This window comes from Plecotus auritus, assembly GCF_963455305.1.
Source record: "Plecotus auritus genome assembly, chromosome: 6".
Taxonomy (NCBI): Eukaryota; Metazoa; Chordata; class Mammalia; order Chiroptera; family Vespertilionidae; genus Plecotus; species Plecotus auritus.
In genome coordinates, this window is record NC_137773.1 from 2,429,591 (window position 1) to 2,448,304 (window position 18,714).

An 18,714-nucleotide genomic window follows, 5' to 3' on the forward strand; every position below is an offset into this window, starting at 1 on the left:
ATGATGGACACATACTTAGGTGGGTGCAGGAACAATTTACATGATAATGAAGGAATTTGTGGTCTCTGTCCTGGCGCCCACCACATTTGGTTGTGTCCCAGGGGGTCCAGAAAAAGGGAAGTTACAAGTGACCCAGACATTTCAAGGGTATGTTATGATAGATGCAAAAAGACAGATAGACTCAGTTAAGGTAAAGGCTGACCTTGTCAGTGAAGATACCGGCCTAGGACGTAACTGCCCACCATAACTGCTTTTAGTTATAGTTTAATTTCAGACCATCCTTTGTGGTTCCTTTAGGTCTCTGAGTTTGCAAGACCGCCATGCAGGCCTCCCCTGAGCTGGTCAGGTCAGCATGTGGCCCCTTTCGTCCACAGTGTTATTGAATGAATGCATGAATGTAAGGTGGAATCCTCTCCTAGGGACCCAGAAAGCATGGGCCTTGGAGAAGTGGGGCCTCCATTCTCAGGCCCAACACTTGGCAACAGGTTAATATTTCTGAGCCTCAGTTTTCAAATCTATAAAATGGGAATGCAATAGTCTCTACACAGGGTTGCTATAACATCAAGTAAGATGATGCACATAAACATTATACACGATGATTGACACATGGCGGGCCTTTTAATATTAAAACAATGATGGGGGTGTACCTAGCGCTTACTCTTCCCCAAGCGCATGCGCGGCGCTTGAGGCGCCCTCCCCCCCCAAGCCCCGCCCAGCGCGCCCCTGTGCGTCCCCACGCTTGCGCGTGTTTGACCGGAACTTTAACCCGGGCCAGAGGTGAAGGGGCGGGACCACCGCAGCACGCCTGCGCCGTGAGAGGCCCGTGCGACGAAGGGGCGGACCGCGCAAGCGCGCAAAGCGCCCCGGCTCCGGAGCATAAACAAGAGCGGGGAGGGATGAGGCGGCGATTGATCCCGGGGCAGCGAACAGCGGCGACTCCGGCGGCGAGCGGGGCCCGGCGCCGACCCTGAGTGCACGCGACCCCCGTCCCGCGCGCGAGCCCCCGGCCGGGACCACCCGCCCGCCGCGCGCCCACCATGAACCTGGCCAGTCAGAGCGGCGAGGCTGGCGCTGACCAGCTGCTCTTCGCCAACTTCAACCAGGACGTCACGTAAGGCCGGGGCCGGGGGCCGGGTCGGAGGGGCCGGGCCGGGGTCGGAGGGCCGGGACCGGGAGCCCGGGCGGGTCCCTGGGGTGGGCCTGAGGCGTCGCTCTCCTTGGGGACCCTCGGGGCACTGCCCTCTCGGGGCGGGGAGAGTGACGAGATACGGAGGTATTTCACCCACCGGCTGGAGGCTTTCTCTTTGTGGACCCCATTTCTCTCAAAGTTGGGCCGAACTTGGTGGCCTGACCTGTTGTCTCGCCGCCTCCGCCCAGGTGGGAGTGGGGTCCTTCCCGTGTCCCCGCAGTCCCGTTCTCGCCCGTTTCCCCCTTTCAGGCCCTTCTCCTAGCCTCCTCGTCATCCTAGGGCCCCTCACCCCGCTTTTCTTTCCTCCTCTTTACGTCTCGCTATTCTTTTTGGCAGGAAGCTTTGATGTCCTCCCCGGGCAAGAAACAAACTTAGCAATAATCCTGGCCTCCGACCTGGGGAGACTCTGAGCCCAGGGGGTGTGACAGGAATACCCGGGGAGCCTGGGCCCTCCGGGGAATGGGCCGTGGCCGTGCCCAGGGGAAGAGAGGCCCCGATGCCAAGCCATGGGGGTCAGAAGCCCGTGCTTCCGAGGCGGACCCTGGGCTGTGAGGATAGTTACCAGATGAGGCCTGGGGAGCAGGAAGGATGAGTTGCGGGGCCGGCAGGCAGGCAGGCAGGAGAGCCGTCCTGGGGAGTGAGTAAGAGGAAGTGATGTAAGAGGAGGAGTGGGTCACTGGCTTTCCAATGAGTAGTTGGTTGAGTTGACACTGGTTGAGTGCAATCCGCAAAGTAGAAAACGCGATTTTTTAGAAAAATTAAAGCCTGATTGTAGGCCAAATAGAAGGCGACGGAAGATGATTTGACGTTGGGTGGTGGGCACGCACTGCGACATACGGATCACCTATCATAGGAATGTACACTTGAAACCTATGTGATCTTGTTGACCAATATCACCCCAATACATTTAACTTAAAAAGGCATTAAATAAACCGGGGGCGGTGGGGGGGGGAACAACTTGATTGGAGAATGGCCAGCCCCAGGTGGGTGGCATGCAGCAGGTCCCGGGTTGTGACGCGAATGCAGACAGTCGCACGGGGCGGCTGCATGGAGGGTGGAAGGGAGCAGGTGACTACCCCACCACAGGTGAGGAAACCCACGTCCAGAAAGGCTCCTGGATCTTAGGATTGGTTAGTGGTGCAGCCGGGGCAGGACTGACGTCCGTTTCCAGAATTCTCCATCATGTTCTTTCCCCTCGACCACACCGATCATTCTACCGCAGAGCAGGATTCTGAGGGGAGTGAGTTTAGAAATCAGACTGTTGCAACCTTTAAAGATTAAAGCAACCAAATACCATAGTGGCCTATGTGACCAAAAGCCAGTACAGCAGAAGCAGTTTGGACAGCTTGTGCATGTGGTTGTAATTGGGATAGGCCAGTGGTCGGCAAACTCCTTAGTCAACAGAGCCAAATACCAACAGGACAACGATGGAAATTTCTTTTGAGAGCCACATTTTTTAAACTTAAACTTCTTCTAACGCCACTTCTTCAACATAGACTCGCCCAGGCCGTGGTATTTTGTGGAAGAGCCACACTCAAGGGGCCAAAGAGCCGCATGTGGCTCGTGAGCCGCAGTTTGCCAACCACGGGGATAGGCTATGTCATCCAGGTAGGGAGTAGGACATTTCAAACCAACTGATTTGCTTTTTAAGCCCTTAGCATCTTTTTTTTTTTTTTTTTTTTTTTTTTTTAGCCCTTAGCATCTTGCAACCAGTAAAAAATATAAAAATAAAAATGGTGGATTGATGGGGTTTTTTATGTCTTGTATAAATTAGAGAATTTCGAAAACATTTCCTACCATTCTTTCACTTTTTCACTCCACATCATTTATATTGAAAGGAAGTAAAATATGACCAAGCATTCTCTTTGCTGTCGTTTCAAATGAGCACCAAATTCCCTGTATAATAGAAGACTGTCACTCTGTCTGGCCTGCAAAAAGACCTTTTTACAGCTGGAAATCCTGTGCTTCCCCACCCTTCTGGGAGTCCTGAAGTTATTAGTTCAAGAGAAGATTTCTGTGTTACGATTTTAACTTGCCTAAGAGGCCTTGATAGAGTATGACCATAAATCATGAGGGATAGCAAGTTAGGATTAGACAAAAAGTTGGTTGATCGAAATGACTAATTTGTTTTAAATCTACACCTGGAAGAAATACAGAAGTCCCTGAGGAACAGCCTTACAGTGGACAGCGTTCCCTCCCTTGCCCATCTCCAGAGTTATTTTAATGGAGGAACACAGTTTGTCACAAGATGAGGAACATTGGTCGAGGACCCTCATTCACTGTATTTAGTGAGAAAGTCTGGAAGCCACTTCGTAGGAGATGTGTACGGGACTCAGTGACGCCTAACATCAGCACGCCTCGCATACCCACTGTCTGCTGCCTCTCCTGTCGAGCTGATGATGGTTTCAGTGTTGTGGGTTTCCCCCAGTGATTCTTATTCTAACAGTATGAATAAGTTTTATTTATTTTTTACCTTCTGTTTTGTTTTGTTTGTAACTAGACCAGAGACAAATGAACCCACAGCAGATGATCCCCATCTTCTTGACCTTACGTGGTTAGATCCGGTCCTAGTTTCTGAAAGTAACACTGTGGAAGGCTTACGTTGGAGGAATTTCTGGCTTTTTGAAAGGGAAGGTAACAAACGAATAGGGGGCAGATACCAGTTGAATTTCACATGGAAATATCAAAGATAGGACTCTTCCAGGGGTTACCACTGGTCCGTGGGAAGTGATTCGGCAATGTCTGATTTAGGCTACATTTCCAATCGGGATGGGATAAAGAGAGGAACTTATCTTCTGTTTATGGAAGTGATGTGCACGTTTGGAAAAGTTGAGGTAGAGAGACGATAGGGGCACTTGTTAGAATTCATTGCTTTCTTCAGCCAGGGCTTTTCTAGGTTACAGATGTCATTCTGAGTAGGTCACTTCTGTCCTCCTCTCCTCATCAGTGAGTTGATGGGCTTAGGAGCAGGTGATTTTTAAGGACCTTCCGTCTTCAAGATAGAGGTCATTCTGCCTGCTGCGAGGGGATGTGTGCGTGGAGGCCGGTGGAAAGGGACTGCTTAGCTGTCAGGACTTGGTGCGACCTGCTGGACACGTGGTGCATTGAAGGGAGAAGTGAGGTCACCCCCAGTCTCTGGTTGGGTTTTGGTGAACAGTGAGAAATGACGTTGTGGGAGAGGGATCACGGGAGGGGTCGGTTTAGGAGGAAATGATGAACTCTGCTTTGGGAACCCCGCTGGAGGCTGCGATGGGAGGGGCTGAGCCGGAGACAAGAGGATGTGCGGCCATGAACTCGGTGAATAGTGCGCAGGCCCACCCGGTGGATGCCTCTTCATGGGTGTGGGCCGCTCCTCTCAACGCTGGGCTCCCTAACCTCTCTAACGGGGAAGGTGACGGAAAGGAACGCCTGTACAGACTGATCGTTTGGAGAGGGCAGAGGAAAGGAAAAGGAGTTAAGAAAAAGATACAATTCGCATTTTCATTTTTTAGTGGAATTCACTGTCTTTTAGATATTGAATACTCAAGTTTAAGTCCAGACTTGCAGATAAAGATGGTGGGCCAAAGACAAGCATTTATTTTGGCTCCCCCCCAAAACACTAATAAAATGTCAATCAATAAAATATCAAAAAGAGCCCTGGCTGGTGTTGCTCAGTGGATAGAGCCTCGGCCTGCGGACTGAAGGGTCTCAGGTTCGATTCTGGTCAAGGGCATGTACCTTGGTTGCAGGCATATCCCCAGTGGGGGGTGTGCAGGAGGCAGCTGATCGATGTTTCTCTCTCATCGATGTTTCTAACTCTCTATCCCTCTCCCTTCCTCTCTATAAAAATATATATATATATATATATATATATATATATCAATATCAAAAAGATGTTTGTAGGATTTTTTTTTTAAAATCCTCACCTGAGGATACTTTCATTGATTCTGAAGAGAAAGGACTGGGCGGGGAGGGGGGGGCGGAGAGCGAAACATCAATGTGCGACACAGATCAGTTGCCTCCTGCATGCACCCCGACCATGAATCAAACCCGCAGCCTTTTGGTACACAGGATAATGCTCAACCAACCGAGTCACCCTGCCAGGCTCAAAAAGATATTTTTAAAGGCTTTAACCCCGTAGGATGGGGAGAATGAGAAAGGAGACGCAGCAACAAAATTTTGGAAGCTAGCAAGTGGTAAAGGCAAGAGGACCCTCAATTGCTGGTGGAGAAGGCAGAGGACCCGCCCCGTCTGCACCGCAGGGTCCTCAGAGGCGCAGGGCTGGCGGTGGAGGGGAGCTTCTGTAGTGGAGTGAGGGGGACATGCAGGGGACCGGCTCCAACTACATCTCAGGAGCAGCCACTCTCTCTCCAGGGCCTCCCTCCAGAGGGCGCGACAGCGTCTTTGGGTTTTGACGCCGGACACAGTTGAAGGCAGGAGGGTAGTGGTGAAATGGGGGTGGGAGTGTTAAGCAAATAGATTCTTTTTTCTGTTAAGGTTTGCTGGCTTCCCCTTTGTCAATAGAAGGTACTCATTGTATTACCTTAAACTTACCGCAGGAACATTATTAGGGAATAAGGTTATCTGTTGAGGGAAGCTCAGACTTACCTGTTACTGTTCCTCTCGCATTAATATGCCATTGTATGGTCAGGTGAGTCCTGAGGGCTTACAAAGCAGAATCTCCAAATGGGTGCGTGAACGTCTTAACTGGTGGTGTTGGAGCTGAAAATACTTAGCATCACCCTTTAAAACTGTCTGCCTTTGTTGAGAAAATATACACTCATATTATACTGTATACACATATCAAAGAATAATGGGAGTGTTTTTGTTTACATTTCTTACTGACTGCAGCGCACCGTTGCTTGGTAGACCACGTGGTTATCATTCTAGCTATGGATTTAATGCCCTCAGTCGGTTTCAGAACATTTGGAAGAACGCCCCAGTTCTGAAGTTGATCAGCGGAGCGCAGTATCAAATCCTGCCTGCTTGGAGTGCGTCTGAGAACCAGATAGATCAAGAGCCAGGCTCTCACTAATGGATTACAGCTCATCGTTTGGTCCATGAAGAGGCTTATTTCATCTGTAATACAAATGAGCTTGGTGACTTGGTTTCTGAGTCAACAAGAAATTAGAAAGGGAAGGGGCTATTGATGGTAGGGTCACAAGGGAAATCGTATATAATAAAAGGCTAATATGCAAATCCAACAGCGGGACAGCTGGTTGCTATGACGCTCAGTGACCACCAGGGGGCAGATGCTCAACACAGGGGCTGCCCCCTGGTGGTCAGTGCGCTCCCACGGGGAGAGCCACTGAGCCAGAAGCCACAGCGGCGGTGGCGGGAGCCTCCCCGCCCATGCAGCAGTGCTAAGGATGTCTGCAGGGAGTGGGCCTACGCTGTCAGTCGGACATCCCCCAAGGGCTCCAGGACTGCGAGAGGGCACAGGCTGAGGGAGGGCACAGGCTGAGGGACGCCCCCCCCCCCCCCCAGTGCATGATTTTCGTGCACCGGGCCTCTAGTGATAATATAAAAATGACTTTTAAATCAGAAATGATGGGGGGAGGTTGTGGTGCTGTGCTAGCACCCTTAGTTAACTGGAAAAGGTTTTCCTGAGCACCAAATTCCCAGGAGTCACGGGCACTGAGATTTTGTGTTCTTTTTAGCCTTGGTTATTCTGGTATTTGTGTTGGTTCCTTTATTACTTTTCAAACTATTTACAGGTAACACTTTGTTGATATACTTAATTCAGTGTAGTGAACTGTTTTCACAAAGAAAAAGGATGTGAGCTGAAGCAAGTTTGTTTGTTTCTAAGATAAACCAATGCGATTCTAAAGGTTAGGAGAGCTGAGAGCTCTGTTCACGGGCCACAGTGGGCCCTTGAACAACACAGGCTTCCCCGGAGGGAACAGCAGCCCCCTCTCCCTGGGTCCCCCCCGCAGGTTGCCACAGTCTGGACGTGTGGCTCCAACCACTTTATGTAAGGGACCTGGGCAGTTGTGGATTCGGGTATCCAGGTGGTTCCTGGAACCAGTCCCCCTCCCCCCCATACTGAGGGACGGCTGAGCTTTGGGGGAGTCAGAAGCTATACACATTTTTACTGTGCAGGGTGGGCGCCCCTAACGCCCACGTGGTTCAGGGGTTAGCTGTAGATTTACATATGTGTGTGAGAGAGAGGTTGGGAATCTCAGGTTTTTAGAAACAGCTGAAACCCTCGTAGTATGAAGTGTCTGTCTTCATTCTTCCTAGGCTTCTGGCTTCTCTTCCGCCTCGCCTCCACCTGTGGTCGTGTTCTCCCAGCACTGAGTACACCCGCCCCGGGACCCGGTTCTTTGCATGCCCACCGCTCCCTGCTTTCCTCTCTCCTCTTTCTGGAGGCTGTGCTTGCTTCTTCCTTCCCTGGGGCAGTCACGTCCTGGAGAGCAGGGGTCTGCTGAGGGCCCCTTCGGTGGTGTCAGCTCCGCTGGGGAGGGGTCTGGAGAGCCCCGGACGCCCCTCCGAGCCTCGTGCAGAAGCAGCAGAGCCTTCGCGGGGTCCTTGCAGGCCAGCTGTGCAGTCTTGCCATTCCGGATCCTCAGTTAGCTTTGGGGTCCGTTTTACTTCCGTCCCACCGCTCAGCCGTACTTGGGGGCTGGACTGCATTGGTGAGGCCCGCACTGCAGCGCAGAGGCGCCGTCACCCACAGGCTGTAAACACCCGTGGACTGCAGTGTGCTCCCTGAGCTTGGACTCCCGCATAGGCCGGCATGTGTATCGGATCACCTGAGACACCCACTTCGTTTTGAGGGGATCATTCACTTAGGGCATAAATCATGTCAAATTTAAGTTTCAAGTTTTAAACAAGGGTACTATATTTTACTGACCCTCACCTTGTCCTAGCCGTGGGGCGTGTCAGCTTCCTTTGCCCCCTCTTTTCTGCTCAGCCACCCCTCACCGGGTACAACTACATGGAATGATGGTGCTAACGATGGGGAGAGAGGTGGTGGCTGTGACATGGAGCAGTTTGTGCATTGTGCTGTCTACACGTATCAGCTCTTATTTCTGCATTTGGCTTTTTTGCAGGTCCCTAGCTGTTGGTAGTAAGTCCGGTTATAAATTTTTCTCCCTTTCTTCTGTGGATAAGCTGGAACAGATCTATGAATGCAGTAAGTGTTTGCTTTATTTTCCCCCTCTTAAACCATACAGACACGTGTAACGGGAATTGATAAGCGTTCCTAAATCAGACGCCGGTTCAAGTCCCGGTGCCCTGACCAGGTCTCTTCTTCCACCTTAGTCCCCCGCGAGGTGGCTGCTGGGAACAGTTGCCTGTGTCCTCCCAGATCTTTCCTGTTTATTTGCACACGTATAAAAGTACATACCTGATTTACGGGCTGACTTTTCCCCATACGTGGCGTTATAGTGTGTATTACTCTGTAATTCCCCCGTTTTTCACGCCATTCACAGCGTTCAGGTTCTGTCAGGCAGGGCCCCGGGGGTTGAAGGTTTCGCAGCCCCGTAGGAATGATTTGTTCTCTTCGGCTGCCGTTTCCTGGGATTTGCGTAGCCGGCCTGTGTGAGGCCACCTGGGTTGCAGAAGGGGCACGAGCTGACTTCTCGCCCGTCACTGTGACTTTAGAGGGGTTGCTTCACCTCGGGCCTCGGGGCTAGCCATCGCGTATTTGTTCCTGGTTCCGTCCCCTCCGCAAACGTTTATTGAGGACCTGCTGTCGGCCAGCCGTTCGGTTGGTGGAGGTCGTGGAGTGACAGAGTTCCTGCTCTCGTGACACTTACATTTAAACGGAGGAAGGCAAAGCCAAGGGCACGTTTCTGTGCATGGCGGGTGGGGCACAGAGACAGGCAGACACACACACACACACACACACACACACGGCACGTTTCTGTGCATGGCGGGCGGGGCACAGAGACAGGCAGACACACACACACACACACACACACCCCACCCCACCCCCCCACCTGGCCGTCAGCGTGAGATGAAGCCCCGGAGAAGGTTGCGTCTGGCCCACCAGGAAGTCGGCCGCAGCCTTGCGGTCAGTCAGCTCCCTGACTCCAGTTCCGCCTGGCAGCGCAGTTGATTTGTTCTGCCCTCGGCCTGGCCTGCCCCTGGCGCTCACCACCAACTCCAGAAAAGCCCCGCCCCGCCGGGAAGCGGGAGACGTGCTCTGGGGATCCGTCGGGCAGCCGGTGCGCTTGCTCATCTCAAGTGGGTGTCTGTGTTTCCGAAAATCCCCCGCTGGCTGCCTCCACGAGACCACGCAGGATTGCGCCCAGGAGGGGTTTCTTCCGGAGGGCGGCCGGTCTCTGGACAGAGGGTTCCCTTGGGCTCTGCAGTGACTGCAGCGTTTACTGCAGCTAATCCGAACCGGGGCCCGGGCTGTGCTGCTGCTAAGTGGTTGCTGTAGTGACCAGTCATCTGCTTTGAGAGCCACAGAATTTCCCCGTTTGGAGACCCAGTGCTTGTAAGGATATCTATCTTCACTCTTCCTCAGCGGAGTCAGCTTACTGACTGATTTGTCCTCTTGAAGTTTATTCACTGGTTCTTGGCACCTCGTTTCTCAGTGGTTTTTGGTGGAACAAAATGTGTTGTCTCGATAGCATTGTTAAGAGAGTGGGTGATTGCTGACCGACATGGTGATTTCTATGTTCTTCTTAGTGATCTTTGGCCTTTAAAAAATAGGTGGTGAAGTGGATGTAGAACTTTTGGGGGGTAAATACTTTATTTTTTGGCATGTTTTTTATTGATTTTAGAGAACGAGGAAGGAAGAAGGAGAGAGAGAAACATCGATCAGTTGTCTCCCGTACACACCCCACTTGAGGATCAAACCCAAAACCCAGGTGTGTGCCCTGGATGGGAACCGAACCAGCGACCTTCCAGCGCGAGGGATGAAGCTCAGCCACCTGAGCTACACCAGCCAGGGCTGGAGGGTTCCTATTGGAAACCGCGGCTTTTAAGTTCTTTCCTCCTAGAACTGTGTCCACCTCTCCTCTTCCACATACTTGCATTGAGTTAGAGAAAAGAGTGTCTCTTGGAAAACAGATTAGCTGCTGAGCCAAGCTGGTTTTCTGGCATTTTTCTACACACAGACTCAGAGCAAAGAAGAGTACTTGATGCCCCAGAATTCAGCCTCGGCTCAGTCCTGGCTCACCCCAACTGCTAACCATCCGTGCAGGCAGGTCTGCCCTCAGCCACTGTTGCTGTGACCGAAGAGCGAGCAGGGCTGGGCTTGGGGAGAGCCAGACTGACAGCCGCTGGGTCCTTTGTTGAATTAGCAAGGAAGCCTTGGCCAGCAGCAGGGGAGATGCTGCTGTTGTTTTACACGCTCCGGGTTGTTGTCATTTCAAACGTAAGGGAAGTTGGGAGGCCTCCCGTGGCCGCTTTGCCGCGCTTGGTTGTGGGTGCCCGTTTATGTTCTTCCTCAGGCCCTTCGTTAGTTAGAAGGTAAACAGTGTGCACATCTGTGGGTTACTGCAGTGACACCCTGCCCTGTCAGGCAGATCCCTGGCATTTACAAGGTTCTGAGCGGGGCATCCCTCATGAAGGTCAGCTCTGGGAGTCAGCATGAGCAGACCGCTCCTTGCCTCCGCCCGAGGGACCTGAGCCGCTTCCCTGAGCAGAACGCCTCCGGCCCGGCCCGCGTGGCTCAGTGGTTGAGTGTCGACCTATGAGCCAGGTCATGGGGTCGATTCCCGGTCAGGGAGTCACATGCTCGGGTTGCGGGCTCGATCCTCAGTGGAGGGTGTGTATGAGGCAGCCGGTCCATGGTTCTCTCTCCTCATTCATGTTTCTCTCTCTCCCTCTCCCTTCCTCTGAAATCAGTAAAAATAAATTTAAAAAAGAAGGAAAGAGACGCCTCCGGAGGCACATGCGCCTTTTGTCACGCGGCGACCATCGCTGCCTTCACAGGCCCTCGTCCTCGTAAGGGTCTGAGAGGTGCTTTCTGACGTCGCTCTGAAGTGACAGGCGGGCACTGGTGGGCAGTTTCAGTGAGACTTAGAGTAACGGGTCGTGCAGGGGAGAAACTCCAGCAGCCTCTCGGCTTAATCGGCTGTGATGGAAGCTCGGGGTCGCCCCGGGCCCCGGGCCCCGGCAGCCTGAGTGCTGACTGGCACTGTGTCTTGGTGACGGGCCATCTTCCGTGATCGCGGTGTGCGGCCTTGCTTCTCTGCTTTCCGTGTGGCTACAGCACCCTCCGGTCACCGGCCTGGTACGTCACGCCCCTTCGTGTCCTGGGAGGGCTGAGCCCGTGCCCTTCCCCTTGGCAGTAAGTGACTGCTGGGCACGTGGGTCTGTGTGTGTGCGTGTGTTAAATGTTCCTTGGAGCCCAGATGGCGTGGCTCAGTGGTTGAGTATCAACCTGTGAACCAGGAGGTCACGGTGTAACTCCCAGTCAGGGCACATGCTCGGAGCTCGGTCCCCAGGCTCGATCCCCAGGTGGGGCTGCAGGAGGCAGCCAGTCAGTGATTCTCATTATTGATGTTTCTCTGTCTCTCTCTCCCCCTATCCCTTCCTCTCTGAAATCAATAAAAATGTGTAAAAAAACCCAGAAAGTTCCCTGGGCCCTGGCCAGTGTAACTCAGTGGTTAGAGCATCATTCCTTGCACTGAAGGGTTGTGGGTTTGATCCCTGGTCAGGGTGTGTGTGAGGCAACCAGTCGATGTTTCTCTTTCTCTTCCTTCCTCTCTGTCTAGAATCGGTGAAAACATATCTTCGGGTGAGGATTTAAAAATTCCCTGGGCCCTGGCTGGCATGCTCAGTGGTTAGAGCATACCCCTGCATACCAGAGGGTCTCGGGTTTGATTTTCGGTCAAGGGCATGTACTTGGGTTGTGGGTTCGTTCCCCTGACCTGGTCAGGGCATACGTGGGAGGCAACGGATCATTGTGTTTCTCTCTTTTTCTCTTTCACTCCCTCCCTCTCTTTGTCCCTCCCACTCCCCTCCCTTCTACTCTCTATTAAAAAAAATCCGTGGAAAAACTACCCTCACTCCTTGGGCGAGGATTGAAACAGATTCCCTGGGCGTTGGGTGTAATGAACATGGGGAAGAGCTTGAAGTGACCCAGAGAAGCAGTGAGCCTGAGCCCTCCCTGTGTGGGAAGGGTGGCTGCTCGTGAAGGCGGCCCCTGAGCAGACCCAGCACCGTCCCTGGACTGGGGACTCGCAGAGGACCCTTTTGTGCTGTTGTTAGTTCCCAAGGGACGGGAATGGGGTGGCTCCCGGTGTTGCTGGCCTTGGCCTTTGTCTGGCTCCTGGAGTTTGATGACACTCCTAGGTGTTTCCCCAGGAAAACGCAGTCTTTGGTATAGGATCTGCCCTGTAAGAGCCCTCTTGAATGCGAGTGTTGTAGGACCCAGGGCCTCTGGTCTCTGAGGAGACCCTGGTGAGGTCCCGCCCTGATGCCTCGCTGCTCCCCTCTGTCCCTGTCGTCCATCCTCTCACCAGTCCCTGTGTCCCTGTGCTTACATCAGATCTTAGTATATTGGCCAAAACTCAAATTTCTGCAGTACTCTGCCTGTGTGTGTTTTTTAACAGATGAGTCTAAGATAAATATGTTTGTTGCCTTTTTTTAAAATATGCTTTTGTTGATTTTAGAGAGGAAGGGAGAGGGATGGAGAGAGAGGAATGTCATTTATATGCTATCAGAATCGCCTGTTTTAAGTGTACAATTCGATGGGTTTTACTGTATTTCCTAAGTTGTGCTGCTATCATAATCTAATTTAAAACATTTTTATCATTCCCCAAATGAAACCCTGAGTCCATCAGCGGTCACTCCCCATTTCCCTCCGCCGCCTCACCCCTGGGCAAGCACTGATCTGCCTTCTGCCTCTAGAGATTGGCGGCTCTGGACAGTTCAGATAAATGGAGCCCTACCCGCTGGCTCCTTGTGCTTAGATGTTTGCAGGGTTCCCCGTGTGGGAGCATGTGTCAGTACTCCATTTCTTTTCATTGCTCAGTAACATTACGTGTGTGGCCAGACCATGTTTTGCTGATGGACATTTGGGTTGTGACTCTTAAAGAATGCTGCTGTGTTGCCCTAACCGGTTTGGCTCAGTGGATAGAGCGTCAGCCTGCGGACTGAAGGGTCCCAGGTTCGATTCCGGTCAAGGGCATGTGCCTTGGTTGCGGGCACATCCCCAGTAGGGGGTGTGCAGGAGGCAGCTGATCGATGTTTCTCTCTCATCGATGTTTCTAACTCTCTATCCCTCTTCCTTCCTCTCTGTAAAAATCAATAAAATATATTTATTTTTTTAAAAAGAAAGGATGCTGCTGTGAACATTTGGGTACAAGTTGTTGGGTGGATGTGTGTTTTCATTTCTCTCTATTTAAAAATATGTCATGTTTTTGTTGATTTTAAAGAGAGGAAGGGAGAGGGGAGGAAGAAATATTGATTGCCTGCCGCAACCTGGGCATGTGCCCTGACGGGGAATTGAACTGGTGACCTTCTGGTTCACAGGACGACACTCAACCAACGGAGCCCCACCAGCCAGGCAGGGCTTCATTCCTCCGAAGGAGCTAGGTACCTGGGGGGGTGAAATTGCTGGGCGAGCATCTTTGTTTTGCCCCCTTGTGAGAACACCTGTTAGGAAAACCAACAGATGAACATTTTATAGTTGGTAGATATTGCCAAGTTGCCCTTAAAAAGGGGCAGGACCATGTTTTTATTAATGGTGCGAGCACCTTTCTCCTCGCTTCCTACCACACAGGCATTATCAAACATTTTAATACTTGGGAGATGAGTCTAAGATAAGAAATATGCTTGTTGCCTTTTTTAAAAATATGTTTTTATTGATTTTAGAGGGAGGAAGGGAGAGAGAGAGAAATGTCAATGAGAGAAACATCGATGGGCTGCCTCCTGCACATTCTCTACTGGGGATGGAGCCCGAAATCTGGGCATGTGCCCTGTCTGTGAATCCAACCGTGACCTCCTGGTTCATGGGCCGACACTCAGCCACTGAGCCACAGCAGCTGGGCTCTTCCTTGCCTTTAACTGTGTGTTTCTTTCCTTTGCCTGCTTTTCTGTTGGATTGTTGGTCTCTTACTGATCTAAAACAGTTTAACCGTTTGCCGTGGGTTGCCTGTATCTCTTCTGGATTGGTGTTTGCTTTTGACCTTGTTTACGGTCCCTCTGCCGTTCTGAGGTCTGGAATCTCTGCCTCCGAATGCATTTGTCCTCTCGTAAGGCTTCTCTCTGCAGCGGCTTGTCCTGTCCGGTGGCACGGGATGGTCTCCGGTGTCGTCTTCTGGGTCGTTAGGGCTCTCCGTGCAGTTCTTCGCCCGCCTGGAATTCGCGCGATGGAAGATGTCTTCCATTTAGTCGCAGGCTGGAGAATATATTTTTCCTACGTCCTTATCTGTTGAGAGGGGCTTACCAGACTGACTTACGGGCAAAGGTCAGGATGATGACCTTTGAAACTTCAGAAAAGAAAAAATGGGCAGAAAGTGAATGTTTGTTAAATCAGGTGATGGGCCTATGGAGGGGTTCGATATACTGTTCTCTTTAATGACTGTTTGCGGTAAAAAGTAGCTTCTGCTGAAACCGGTTCGGCTCAGTGGATAGAGCGTCGGCCTGCAGACTGAAAGGTCCCAGGTTCGATTCCGGTCAAGGGCATGTACCTTGGTTGCGGGCACATCCCCAGTAGGGGGCGTGCAGGAGGCAGCTGATCGATGTTTCTCTCTCATTGATGTTTCTAGCTCTCTATCCCTCTCCCTTCCTCTCTGTAAAATATCAATAAAATATATTTTTAGAAAAAAGAAAAAGAAACTACTGGCGTTTCCTTTGTGTGTCCTGTTCCTCATCCCGGCAGTGCTGGGTGCGAGGCTGGTTGCTCCGTGCCCTCGCCAGCACGTGGTGGTGTCGGTCTTTCCACGTTAGCCATTCTGATGTGTGTATGACGGTTCTCTTTGTGGTTTTGATTTGCATTTCCCTGATGGTGTCGGGCACTTCCGTGTCCTTGTTGGAATAGCTTTTGTGAAATGTCTGTTCCCATCTTCCGTTCCTTTCTAAATCTGGTTGGTTGTCTTTTATTATTGAGTTGCCAGAGTTCTTTGGTTGTTCTGGGTACCAGTCCTTTGTCAGATAACGTCTTGTGAAAATTTTTTCCCTGTTCTGTGGCTTGTCTTATCTGTTGAGCAAACATGTTGACTTTTGATGAAGTCTGATTTTTCCCCATTTATGATCTTTGCTTGCTGTGTCCTTTCTGGGAAACCTTTGCGTACCATCCGGTCGTGAAGACATTCTTCAGTGCTGTCTTTGAAAGCTCTTGGAGGTGGTTTATGACTATTGGCAGCTAAAAGCAGCTTTGCTGCCTGGCCAGCATGCTCAGCGGTTGAGCATTGAACTTTGTAGCTTCAGCTTTTCTGTCAGCTTAGTGCTCACCTCCGTTTATTTTGCTGGATGGTGTGAGGTGGAGTAAAGGCTGCTTTTTCCCTGTCCGGCCATTTGTTGAAAAGATGTGTCTTCCTTCATGGGTTGCTTTGGTGCTTAAAAGAGTCCTTTCAGTGCATTTAGTTCTGCTGCCTACTCCTTTCCAGTGATTATCTGTCAGTCTTTGTGTCAGAGCGTGCTGTCCGTGGACTGTAGCTTCCTTTACATACTAAGTGTTGAAGTCATATGGCATGTAAGCCCTTCCATCCAGTTCTTTTCCAAGATAGCCTTGGACATTCTAGATGCCTTGCCTTTCTGATTTTGAAAGCAGTTATTGTCAACAAAAATGTCCGCTCGGATTGCGGTGATCCAAAGACGAGTTTGAGGAGCATTGTTGAGTGAATGGATGGGCACGTGCTCAGAACGCCTGGCACCGCAGCCCTCCCCTAGCTCAGGAGACAGGCTGCAGGGGGAGGCAGTCGAGACTCACTCTGCCGTTTTCTTACCTTCGAGAACTCTCTCTGCATCTAGCTCTGAACTTCCCCCGGCGGGAAGGAGAGATTGGGGTGAGGGCAGTCAGGGGGCTGGGTGTAGGGATGTCTGTGGCGGGTCCATTGTACCTGCCACTTCCGGGCAGGATGCGGTCTGCACACGTGTTTCATGTGGTCTTCTTTTTTTAAATATATTTTATTGATATTTTACAGAGAGGAAGGGAGAGGGATAGAGAGCTAGAAACATCGATGAGAGAGAAACATCGATCAGCTGCCTCCTGCACACCTCCCACTGGAGATGTGCCCGCAACCAAGGCACATGCCCTTGACCGGAATCGAACCTGGGACCCTTCAGTCTGCAGGCCGACGCTCTATCCACTGAGCCAAACCGGCTTTTTTTTTTTTTACTTTTTTTTTTTTTTTTTTTTTTTTCATGTGGTCTTCTGAGGGGGGTGTCCCCTCTCTTGCGGGAGCAGCGGGGTGGGGGTGGGGTGGAGCTTGACTCGGGCCGGCATCTGCCATCCCCTCCTGCAGTTCTGAGAGTGGCAGTCCCCTCCCTTCACATACGGAAAGCAAGACTCGGAGTGAGTTGGTCAGAGCCTCGGTGGGGGCCTGGCATCTGTCAGTACCGTTACCGAGGCCAGGGGACAGCTGTGAGCAGGAGGTGCGGCCTCTGTCCTCAGGGGGCGTACAATCCAGACCGTGTACAAGGGGCGGCCGGTGGGCAGCTGCACATGATGACAGGTGACCGCCAGGGAGGAGGGACCAGGGTGATGTGGAGAGCGACCAGGAAGCCTTCCTTTGACAGGGGGGGCTGCTGGAGGGCAGCGTCTGAGCAGAGGGGGGCCCCCCATGCAGAAGGCAGGGCCCTCCTGGCAGGGGGACCCTGGGAGTTGTGTGTACGTGGCTCCTCAGTGGTGAATTTGACGCTGGTGCTGCTCTGGGATCGTCCCCACAGCCCGGCCCTGTCGCCGGCGCCCACCGTGTAGCCCCCAAGTGCTCTGCTGTACGTAATCTGCACTTAGACACGTGTTCGCGTGTGCAAGCAGCCCGTGCCTGCTGATGTGGGTGCGTGTGTGTTTCCTACTTACAGCTGACACCGAAGACGTGTGCATCGTGGAAAGATTGTTCTCGAGCAGCTTGGTGGCCATCGTCAGCCTCAAAGCTCCCCGGAAGCTGAAAGTTTGCCACTTTAAGAAAGGAACTGAGATCTGCAACTACAGCTACTCCAACACCATCCTGGCCGTGAAGCTGAACAGGCAGGTGAGCGCCAGCGCTGGGAGCCAGGCTCGCTCTGCCCGTGTCTCGGTGCGCGGTGGCTGCGGCTGCGCTGTCACTGCCCTCCCGGAGGCCTCCGGCGCCTCCCGGCCAGACGCGGTCCTGAGCCAGCGTTTCTGGTCCGAGCCGCTGCTCACCGCACCCAGCACCCTGCCTCGACACGGCGCGCCCTGTGTTGCTCGGATCACTCCCTGATGAGTGCCCCTGCCCTCTGCCGCCGGTGTCCTCATCCTTCCGGCACGCGTGTCTGTGGCAGCCCTCACGGAACGTCCTGTCACTGTGCCTCCGTGAGGTTCTGTGGGAGCTCAGCGCTGCTTCCGCCCAGCAGCCCGGGTAAACCGGCGTTCTCCCACGTCCTGCGGGCTCCAGGGGCTGCGGGCTCCAGGGGCTGCGGGCCGTGTTAAGTGAGGGCCGACCGGATGTCCACACAGTCATCCTTAGAGTCGAGTCATAGTTTATTTAGCTTCCTTTGCTTTTATACATGTTACTTTAAAAAACCTGTTAGCATCTTCTTCCTCCTGTTTTAAACTTCATTGAGCTTTTATCTAAGATGATGTACGCTTGTGCCTTGGCCGGTTGTTCAGTGGTCAGAGCATTGGCCCATGCACCAAAGGGTGGTGGGTGTGATTCCAGGTCAAGGGCACATACCTGGGCTGTTTCTCTCTCTCCCTTCTTCCCCCTCTCTGAAAAAGCAGTGGGGAGAGTATCCTCAGGTAAAGATTAACCACCCCCAAAGGTGATATAAGTTTATCGCTTTTAACATCCTCCCCAAACAGGAGGGTCGGCCCGGAGTGTGGACCTGGCGGCTGCACTTGTGTTCCTTCCTCGGCTCCCGGGGGCTGTGCTCACAAACGCAGCACCGGCGTCCGGCTCACAGCGGAGTCCGTGCAGGGCGGGCTGAGGGGCCGTGGACCACGCGGGGCGCTGCTGGCAGCTACTGCCACGTGACCGCTGACCTGGCGGAAACGGGATTGGTCTATTGACGGAGAACGTTGGTTAAAATGGGAGATTATACGGCATAACATGGTGAACCTTTTTATTTTATTTTATTTTTTTACAGAGAGGGATAGAGAGTCAGAAACATCAATGAGAGAGAAACATCGATCAGCTGCCTCCTGCACACCTCCTACTGGGGATGTGCCCGCAACCAAGGTACATGCCCTTGACTGGAATCGAACCTGGGACCCTTGAGTCCACAGGCCGATGCTCTATCCACTGAGCCACACCGGTTAGGACACATGGTGAACCTTTTTAAAGCTTAAAACGCGGTGTCCCAGGGCAGCGGAGGCTGAGTGCGTGCGTACCACGTTGTCTTTCTCTCGACGCACCGCTCCAGGGACACCGTCTTGAGGTGCAGCAAGGACACGGGCACCTGCAAACCGGCCTGTGCCGGGAGAATTCTCACACTTTCAGGAGCTCCCTCGC

At 52.4% G+C, this 18,714-nt stretch overlaps 1 protein-coding gene across 2 annotated transcripts in view; it reads left to right on the forward strand.

Annotated features, from left to right (window-relative positions):
• The first annotated feature begins 807 nt into the window (after window positions 1-807).
• The window catches only part of WIPI2 (WD repeat domain, phosphoinositide interacting 2), a 28,646-nt gene continuing 10,739 nt past the window's right edge, over window positions 808-18,714 (forward strand). The window contains exons 1-3 of one of the 2 annotated variants that reach the window (XM_080671895.1): window positions 808-1,111; window positions 8,224-8,306; window positions 17,105-17,274. In XM_080671895.1, coding sequence (XP_080528021.1) covers window positions 1,038-1,111; window positions 8,224-8,306; window positions 17,105-17,274 — 327 coding nt within the window. In that variant the 5' untranslated portion in view covers window positions 808-1,037. The remainder of the gene's footprint in view (window positions 1,112-8,223; window positions 8,307-17,104; window positions 17,275-18,714) is intronic. The other variant, XM_080671896.1, reaches the window with a different exon arrangement.